The following is a 10,539-nucleotide window of genomic DNA, read 5'->3' as shown; positions in this document are numbered from 1 at the left end:
AAGTTACTGGAATTATCCCGCGTCAGCTCGAGTTCTGAACTGCTCCACTCAGCATTCACACCCATAAATCGGAACAAACGTCTCCGTTCGCGACCACTTCGCTCATTTCTGGACCAAAAGTGGCGTCACGTGACCGCGGCGGCGCGGGTCAGTGGAACAAACTCGGATGTTGATCATTAAGAAGAAGAAGCGAACACCTTTTTCTGGGTTCCTTCTTTAACAAAGATCAGATGTGAGCTCCCGCCGCCGCTCACACGCCCGCTCCTGCGTGCGCGGCGCTGTTGCTCACATGCGCCAGGAGCGCACAGAGGGCGCACCGGTGTCAGTTTGCTCCAGCTCCTCGTAGCGGTCGGTCGCTGCTGGTTGCGCGCACAAGCGTCTGGGGAGTGTCTGAATTTGGGGAGTGGAAATTCCGCTGCTGCCTTCGCGGCTCGCTTCGCGTTTTTTACTGACATTTTCCGCCGTGAAGCACCGACAGCCAGTCGGCCAGACGCAGCGGGCGCGGACGGAACTGGAGCGCGGAGATCCGGGGAGCTGCGCGCCGCTGCCTCGCTCTCGTTTCTCTCTTCTTTTGACATTTTCTGCTGGAAGTATCTGTCCTCCGCTCCGAGAGGGAGGCCAGGGCGCACGGCTGACGCTCTCGGAGAGCCGGATCCTTTTTTCTTTTTCTCACTCTTCTTCTTTTTTCCCCCCACGTTTGGATTATTTTTCCCTGCCGGGGAGGTTCTAACTTGTTCCGTTCCAGCCGCGGAGGTCCGTGCCGACGCTCGGAGGATGCCGGGGACCCCACAGCAGCCAGATCTTCTCTTCTGAGCCCATTTTGGTCCGTTTTTCCCCGTTTTGGACGTAACCGCCTCCCCGGACCTTCATCCCCGTACTGCGTGTGTGCTGTCCGTCACACAATGCGTGCGTTGTTCGGGCTGAGGATGCGTGCTGGGTCGCTATTGTTCCTCTTCAGCCAGGTCATCGCGGTTGCCTCTCTGCCACAGACCGGTAGGTGTTGATCGGTTGTCTTCATCGTCTCAGCGCGGATTCGGGCTCATTTGTTGCGTCTCACCTGTGCGCGCACACCTGTTCGCTGCTCAAATCAGCCGAAACAGCAAAGATTCGAGCCGCGACTGTTTCCGCTGTTGATATTTGCTGGTTTTGGAGTAAACATGACACGTTAGTTCGGCATTATTTGTGAAATAATAAAATCAGCTCGGAGGAAGAGCAGCAGACTAGAAGCGCGCACACGTTAGTTTCCGACCTGTAAAATACCGTCATCGCGCACATTCTCCACCTTTGCGTGTTTGATTGGATGTGGATTTATGGCTGGCGCAGAGATGTGACACATTTTTGCTGCTGCTTTATTGATCCGCAGCTTTGAGCGGTCTCTGAACGCTGCTCAGGCGCCCTCAAAAGTCCGTTTCTGTCCCCCGACTGAGCAACTTTCTGCCTTTTGTTGCGGCAGGTAAATGCGGGGGGGAAATTGAGCTCGGCACCGCGGACTACCTGACCTCGCCGGGCTACCCGGGCGCCTACCCGCCCTCTCAGCAGTGCGTGTGGGTGATAACGGCCCCGGAGTCCGGCCAGAAGATCTTGATCAACTTCAACCCGCATTTTGATCTGGAGGACAGAGACTGCAAGTAAGATCTCTCTCTCGCTCTCTCTCTCTCTCGCTCTCTCTCTCTCTCTCTCTCTCTCTCTCTCTCTCTCTCTCTCTCTCTCTCTCCCTCCCCCCTCCCGGTATCCTGCCTGGATACAGGGTGAAATTGTGCCACCTGTCGGTCAGTGACTTGTGCGCACTGTTGCGCAGCTGGAGGCAGGAGACCCAGGATGGGGTTGACAGATTAGAGGAACGGAAGTTTGACGGGTCCGTCTGTCCTTCGGTGCCGCAGGTTTTCATACTTGTAGCCCAGTTTCACGGCAGGAGACTAAAACTGTGCTTGTTCTTTATTATTTGTGGGTCAAATTGATGCAGACCTGATTTCTGCAGACAGAAAGAGCCTCTTTGTTGCTGTGAACTCTGCTGTCTGTGTTTCTGGGTCCAGAATCTGGGGGGTGAAGCATGTAGACCAAGTGATTCATTATTCTTTTAGTCTATCATGATAGTCTATCACACACACACACACACACACACACATCTATGTGTGTGTGTGTGTGTCTCAATATATGTATATACATAGATACAAACATGCATCACAAATCTTCATCATTAAACCTGTAACTGACGCCCCCCTTCACACACACACTCACACACACACACACACACACACAACACACACACCACACACACACACAGAGCCTGTTTGACCCTGACACACACTCCTGATTGTGCACATCCACACAACAGCCCTTGTGTTGCTCTCCTCCATAAATAAGCCAGTTTTTATGTCAGTTCTCCTTTTTTTTTTTTTTTTTTTAAAGCTCCATAAACGCCTCCTGCGTAAATCACTGCGCTCTTCTCCAGATGGGACGGTCCAACTCTCCTGGATCACGTTTCACCATCTGGGGACTAATAAACGGCTGGCGTTGTGCAGGGCGGGGAGGCGTTAGTCAGGGAGGGGGTCGCCATCTTGTGCGATGACCCCAAAGCTGCGCGAGACCACGACACTGTCGTAAAAGTACCTAATGAAGCCCCGGGCGGCCGAGGGCGGCGTTATCATCACGTTCTGTAGCTTCCTGCCTGAATGTGGCGGCTATCGTGCAAACGACGGCGCTTTTATGCAGGTTCGAAGGGTGAAAACTGTTAAAATGATCTTTTTTTTCCGCCGGGGGAGCCGACAGGCGTCGTCCGCCGAGCATCAGACTCAACATGGTCGAAGGTTCCAGCAGGTCTGAGGTTCAGGGCTGCACGATTTGCGCACACACACATTTCTGAGCGCCCACAGTGCAAACACACACCTCCAGACCGCCACACGGCCGCCCTGCAGCCACCCGGAGACCTGAGCTGACTGGTTTTGGTGGAGGCGTTGGTTTTCGCTACATGGCTTCGCTTATTTGTTGTGCGAGTTTATGTTGGACGCCGGCGGGGAGCAGCTCAGCGCTCCGCGTTGGCAGGAGCGCCTGTTGTTTTTGGGAACAAGTCAAATGTTTGAAATATGCCCGTTGAGCCGGGCTGAACCGTTGGCGAGGCCGTGGTCTCACTTTAAAAAATTCCCGGGATCGTGTTTAAGTGTTTGATTCCGGAGTCGGATGTCAGCGTCTGCTGGAAAACACGGCGGCGGAGACGCCGAGGTCATGGTGAGGGAGCGGGATCTGAGCCGACCGGCACCAAATTCAAAAGGATCTTTGGACCAGGACAGTGAAACAGCTCCTCAGTACACGATCTGGCAAAGACCCAGTCAGTCAGAACCCTGGTAGTCAGTCGAAGAGTCACGGAAAAAGCGACTCGATGTTTCTTCTTCGTGCTTCACGAGTTCGATTTGAGTCTAAATTTCTGCGTAAAAACACCAGATTTGCTGTGAAATGGGGTCGTCGCCATCGGCCCGTTCCCAGTCTGTCACTGGGAGAGAATGGAATGAGAAGACAAATGTTCTCCGCTGGTCTGATTCATGAAGACGGAACTGAAACCATGACTCAGCATCGGAAGGTCGGATCGCTGATGCAGAGCTGGAAGAGGAACGCGAACGTGATTCATCGCTGCTTCTCAACCTTTTTACTCACTGGTGGCAACAAGAACCAGTAACACTTCTGTTCAGACCTGTGAAGATCCTCGTAGCCAATCTGGAGGGGCACCAGGACGGGTCTGATCCGTGTCCGGAATAGTGTGACCGATACGGCGAATCCCCGCAGAGTGCAGGGAAACGGAGCAGAGGCAAGAACACGCGTTGGCGGTGGGGATAATTTGGGACGTCGTTTTCGGAGTTGGCTGAACTGTTTCCTCCTACATGAAGCTCTGCTGGCACAGCTCACACACACGACGCTCAGAGACAGGAAGGCTAACGCTGCCCGTTACCGTAGTTTCTGCTGGGCAGGAGGCACAAACTGGGATAGAACTTATTTTCATACTGAGCGTACTGAAACAAGGAGAAACGGAGAGAGGGAGGGAGGGAGGGAGGGAGGGATGGATGGATGGTGGATGATGATGGATGGTGGATGATGGATGGATGATGGATAGATGATGGAGGGATGATGGATGATGGAGGGATGATGGATGATGGAGGGATGATGGATGAGGGATGATGGATGGTGGATGGATGGTGGATGGATGGATGGAGGGATGATGGATGGATGGTGGATGGATGGAGGGATGATGGATGATGGATGGATGGTGAATGGATGGATGATGGATGGAGGGAGGGATGGATGGTGGATGGATGGATGGATGGATGGATGGATGGTGGATGGATGGATGGTGGATGATGGATGATGGATGATGGATGGATGGATGGATGGTGGATGATGGATGGATGGATGGTGGATGGATGGATGGATGGATGGATGGATGGATGGTGGATGGAGGGGGGAGGGATGGATGGATGGATGGTGGATGGATGGATGGATGGATGGTGGATGGATGGATGGATGGATGGATGGAGGGAGGGAGGGAAGGGGGAGGGATGGATGGATGGATGGTGGATGATGGATGATGGATGGTGGGTGGATGGATGGATGGTAAATGGAGGGAGGGAGGGATGGATGGATGATGGATGGATGATGGATGGATGATGGATGGATGATGGAGGGATGATGGAGGATCACAACTCTTCTTCAGCTGTAAAGCAGAACCTCGTCTGTTTCGTTCCCGTCTGTGACGCAGCACAGACCTGGGCCACCACACTCACCATGTCCTCAGCTGTCGTCACGGCAACGGCATTGTGTTCAGCCTTTAGTCTGACTTTGCTCTTTTAAAACCACCCCCCCCCCCCCCCCCCCCCAATCCAGATGTTTCCGTTTTCCAGCCCTGCAGCAGCCAATCACAACAGTCGTCATAAAACCCGGCTGGTCTGTCGGTCGACGGTTTTCCAGGGTTTCCAGGATTCGCCGTTTTTTTCATGTTTCGCTGTGTCATTTGTTTATTGGTGCCTGGATCTCGTCGCTCCCACAACATTTAAGCATTTAGTTGTTTTTGTTGTCGCTCAATGTTGCCGCATTAGAGCAAAAACCCCCTTTTTCTCCCCACAGACAGGAAACGCCAAAGCCGACACGCTGTGTAGCGTTCCCAGACCGCCAGACTGACTATTCCGTGTTTGTTCTTCCCGATTTGTCCGCTTATGGCAACAACAGTGCTGAGCAAGAGTGTGGGAATTCTGTCTGAGTAGTTGGCACCGGGACATTTGGAGAAACCTGGACACAGTTGTTCCGTTTCCATGTTCGCCAGGAGAACGACGCGGCGGCGGCGGCGGCGGCGGGAGCCGCTAGCTCACCGGTTTCAGGTTGTGATCTCAGCTTTGATCACAAATGAAATTAAATTAATAAACGAGTGCCCTTTTTCCCTGGCTGTCAAAAACAAACGTTAGCTACCGCGTCAGCCGCGGCGGCAGCGTTAGCCGCAGCGTTAGCCACAGCGTTAGCCACAGCGTTAGCCGCAGCGTTAGCCGCGGAGGCAGCTGTGCCCCTTTGATAGTTGCTCTGATTAGAGTGGTACTTGCTGAGCACCTTTGATGTTCCGGGCCTGCAGGTCGGGCCGCCGCTCACCCGATTACGTGCTTGACTTCCTGAACCGCGGCCGCTCCGCCGGCTGCCTCTCGTCTGCCTCTCGTCTGGCCGCAGCAAATATTTGTCTAATGGGGGAAAAGGGCCAAACTTTGAATCCCGCCATTGTTTCTCTTGTGCAACTTGGGATCGTTTGGATTCGCTTCTTCTAAACAGTCGAACAAAAGCTGCGAGCGTTGCAAGAATCAGCTGCTGTCCCGGACAGGACAGAACAATCGGACCCGCCGACCCGGCCCGGCTGAATGGGACTCATCGCCGTTACATAAACACAGGCGCCCAAATGGAAACACATGTCAGATTAAACCCTTAACGAGCAGATTAACGAGGAATCCCAGTTTTTACGCAACGCTCCAGATGCTGCAGAGGCAGAACACACATGACGATGAAGCTTTTCTGTTTGGACCCGCAGCCGGCGTGGGGGCAGCCCAGAAGCCCTGGAGGGCATTTAGTCACCTGCGGGGTTATTTTACCAAATCTGAGCCTCTGGAAACATTTTAGCTCGTTTTGTTTGTGGAAAACGAGCCCTGGTGGACATTTTATAGACCTTTGTTTGGCTGTAAACGTATCCTGGTGGGCACTTTATGGCACTTTATAAACTAAGAGGGCACTTTTTTATCTGTTGCCCTTCCAGCCCCACCAATGTTGAGTTTCTCTACTTTTTGTGCACGTTAGAGCTCAAATATCACACAGGCCCCCGTCGTTACTTGTGAATCAGCTCGTTTTTACGTGGTTTCGGGACTCGGGGGGTTGAGCCACAGCAGCTTTCACACCTCGGCTCTCGCAGAGTCCCGAGTTAGAAATGTGGCCCCGAATGTTACCGAGAATAGAAGCTTCGGCTGTTTTTGTCCTACAAACAACATTCACGGAGTCACGGGACGCCGAGTTGGCCCTTTTTATGGGGTTCGTTTGCTCCGCAGCTCGGCCTTATCGTGGAAACACCCGCGAAGCCTCGATGTCACGCTGGGGGCCGGTTAGCGCTGGTGCACGGGGTCAGAGGTCAGCTGGTCTGGTCCAACAGTGTTTTGACCTTCCCAGAGGGAGACGAGCACCAAGGGAGGCTTTGTCATTTTAAATATGCACAACAGGAAACCCCCCCGACCAACACACACACACACACACACACACACACACAGACACACACACACATCACACCAGCACCACTAATGTGAGCCTAAACGACCAGCACAGACAGTTCAGTCCTTTTTTCTCTCTTAACATTTAGTGGCTGTGTCGTATCTGTCTGTGTGGAAATGCCCCAGGACAACCTCCCACTGAGACACACACACACACACACACACACACAGGCGTCTACACAACATGAGCGACGGGTCAACCAAAGCTCGGCGCTTCCATCATGTGGCGCGCTGGTTTCTGAGGCCGTGCGTGTTTTAGTGTTTGGGTTTTCTGAAGAACACACTGATGGCTGCAGTGGCTCGGTGTTCACATCGGTGTTCACATCAGCCACCCACTCTCTGTTCTTTCATCACACTGCTGACCGAAGCAGGAAGTCCGACGGAAGCGGGTGTGGTGGCGAAATGTTGAGTAAAATCCAGACCAGAACACGCCGCAGTTTTTGAGTAAATCATTTTTATATATATTAACACTCATTTATGCTCTAGACAGGCAGATACTGAACGGCCCCATTTTTGACTCCTGCTACCTAGTGTTGCAGTTCCATCAGCCATCTCAGGGGGCAGTGTTGAGACCACCATAGGAGTGCGGCAAGAGAGAACATTTTGGAGGGAACGTAATGGAATTTGTCCAAAAAAAACTATAAACAACATCTAGGATGTTAACTTTGTCCAGAGGAAGTTGGGCGGAGCTCAGACAGGAAGTGAACTTTAGCTGTTGGGGCCACAGGAGACCTTTTGATTTCTGTCACATTCGTTATGTCAGGACGGGTTAGCGGGTATGTTTTTAGTTTCGTGTGTTTGAATGGTTAATTAATGTCACATGTTGTGTGAAACAGGAGAAACACGCGTGTATTGGTGAACCTGTCAAGGCTAACGCATGTCAGAGCGCAGTGGAAGTGACGCGGCGTTTATTGCTTCACCCCCGCTGGTGTCAGAGAGGTGCAGAGTGAGCGATGGGTGGCAAAAGGCCGTTTTCATCTCAAATCTCTCAAGTACAGGCGGGGAAACGTCCCTCCGTGTTTGTTTAAGGCTTAAGTTTCCCAGACGGATGGCGGTTGTTGCTCCTAGCATGTAGCATTTCCTTTAAAAACCCAAAGCTGCGTCACTCTGACCTTAATAAAAACGACTGCTCCCCCAAACATCAGCTTTAAACTCTTAAACTTTCAACTTTTTCACTTTAAACCCCACAGAGTTTGCTCCAAATCTCATTTCATCCTTCAGGGTCCCTAAACCCTCCAGGCGGTGGCGGGAAAACGGCGTTCCTTCCCCTCGTCTGTCAGATTAAGGCCTCCTAAATGAGAACAAATCCCACCTCCTCCTCATCTCCCTTTTAATTTCCCAGCAGGATTGTGGTGCCCCGGCCGAGGTGAAGGATGAGCAGATCTCACCCTGAACTGCTCGACCCACTTTATTTGGGGGGGCTGTTTGTGCGGCCTCTTGTGCGTTTTACCAGGAGTTTTCCTGTTTTTCGGGAGACTTTTAAATTCGGCATGAGCTCGGTGAATTATTAACTTGCTTTGAAATGATGGTTTCTTGATTTGAGTCGTGAGCTTAAATTCGGTGTGTGGATGGACGGTGATCTAGGTGTGTACAAGAAGAAAAAAGGTAATTAGTCGCTCTAATTAAAGCTTTCATTCCTAAAGAATACCGTTACTGCCATCTTGAGAGCTCAAGAGCTGAGAGCTGAAACAAGACGCTTGCCTACAGTGGCTAGTGAATAAGCCCCTCCCCTCTCTGCCTGTCTGCTTACAGTGGCTAGTGAATAAGCCCCTCCCCTCTCTGCCTCATTAAACTCATCAGATTGTGCAGATCCGATTGGACAGGTGTCATGTTGCCATGGTGACCAGTGCTACAAAGCCGAGGAAAAGCTGTGACAGTACGAATCAATAAGCTGGCCGTAGCTTCAGTTCCCGTTTCCCGGTTTGGGCCTCCAGAAAGTGACCTCGGAGGAAATGGAGAAGATTGAATGCGAAAACCCGATGTTGCCCTTAGCGTCACCATGGCAACAGATGCAGGGTAGTCCTAATGTAATTGGGAAAATGAACTGTGATTAAATATGTGTAATATTTGGAGAGCGGGAGCTGCCTAAGCCTAATCGCCCGTTGGCAGCCGTTGGGTCAATAATCAACCAGCCATCTCAAATTTGCACGACTTGGTGCCAAACGCGGTTTCACGTCTCACTGTTTTGTCTCAAATTGTGGATTCGGCGACGGGACGGGAGGATCCCAGAAAAATTTCAAAGGTGTGGGGTTATCCTTCCACCTGCCTTCCCATAATGCTTTGCAGTTCTCCCTCACAGAACCACAAACTTTACAACATGAAAGTGTGTGAACTGGCTGCTTTTACTATATTTGTGCAACAGTTTCGCTGAGGACATGATAAAATATGAACTCTGGTGTGTGTTCGACATGTGTGTTCGTTTACACACACACACACGCACACACACACACACACACACACACACACACACACACACACACACACACACACAGATTGTGGAGGCCTTTGGTGAAGCATAACTGTGAGTTTAGGTCCCAGAGGAGCAAATGAAAAGCAGCCTCTCCCCAGATGTGGAGATCTTCTCTGATCCTCACACCTCACACACACGTCTGAGCTGCTCTTGATGTGGTTGAAGTGCGAGGGAGGATCAGAAAACGTCACAAACGTTCTGCGTCTTTGCTCGTTTCTGTTGGAACAGGACAGACGATCCGTCAGTGGTTCCATCCAGCTCCGATTAGAACCCAACGTGGGAGGTTTGGAATGTTTTATTAAGCAGAAGAAGTCTTGATTAATGGGGGATGATGTTAGCAGATGTCGCTGGAAGTGCGACCGCGGCGGTTTGGAATGTGGCGCACAGCTAAGAGTGCACGACCCCTTTAACAGTTCACGACAACGGCGCTAACCTTTTCTTTTAATGATGATGACAGTTTGCTTTGGTGGGTTCATCTTCTGGGATAAAGTAGAAGAACAACAGCAAAGAAGAAGCTGAAACTGCTGCTGGTTTTGTTTCCTGTATTTTTCTAAACTTTGCATAAAAACTGCACAGTTGCTTAAAATGAAATTGAGTTTGTGTCTATTTAAAGGCGTGATTGTTAAACTTTTTTGACTCCTCATTGCGCAGCAGCTCTGAGGTTAGCATAACAGCGCTTAGCTGATTTCTTGTGCCCTCCGTCTGCAGCGGGGAGTCTTTCCGAGGGCAAAAATCTCCAGATATCTGCAGAAAATGGTGCGAAACAGAGGAAAAACAGGTGGAACTGTGCAAGAATTCAGCTTGGCGGGAGGCGACCGTAACAACAGATCAGACCCCGACCCCTAAACGCTCCCGTCACACCTTCCAGATGTGGGCTCAGATGGTAGCCGCGGGAGCTAGCGCGGTACAAGACGACACAACACCACAAACATGTTAATGAGCCGTACGGTGTGAGAGTCTGCAGGACTCCAGTAGCTTGGGAAGGAGGAACGAAGGAATGTGGGGCTGTGTGAATGTTTCCCTCCTCCATCTGGAGCTTATTTAATAAATGAATAAAAGCGCTGGTGTGTGTGAAATCTGGCGGCGGCGCACCGGTGGCCACTCACTCCCTCATCCCTGTGTGCTAACGGGACATGTTTGTGATCACTGATTTACTGGGGTTTCTTTGGTTTTGGTGGCTTTTTCTGTCTTCTGGGGCTGTTTTTTAGTAGCATTAAAGAGGATATAGCTGAGGACCATCTTAAATACTGGGAGACTTCATCTGTGGGCGTAACAAATTCTAACTATCGTCAAGAT

General features: G+C 51.3%; 1 protein-coding gene across 1 annotated transcript in view; it reads left to right on the top strand.

The window, feature by feature from the left end:
• Nucleotides 1–282: 282 nt before the first annotated feature.
• Nucleotides 283–10,539, top strand: part of LOC130538629 (neuropilin-1a-like) — a 31,347-nt gene continuing 21,090 nt past the window's right edge. The window contains exons 1-2 of the mRNA XM_057056431.1: nt 283–993; nt 1,454–1,628. Coding sequence (XP_056912411.1) covers nt 903–993; nt 1,454–1,628 — 266 coding nt within the window. The 5' untranslated portion in view covers nt 283–902. The remainder of the gene's footprint in view (nt 994–1,453; nt 1,629–10,539) is intronic.

The sequence above is a fragment of the Takifugu flavidus genome, chromosome 15 (assembly GCF_003711565.1).
Source record: "Takifugu flavidus isolate HTHZ2018 chromosome 15, ASM371156v2, whole genome shotgun sequence".
Classification (NCBI taxonomy): domain Eukaryota; kingdom Metazoa; phylum Chordata; class Actinopteri; order Tetraodontiformes; family Tetraodontidae; genus Takifugu; species Takifugu flavidus.
Note: the sequence above shows the minus strand (reverse complement) of the source record. Positions and strands in the feature narration are given on the sequence as shown.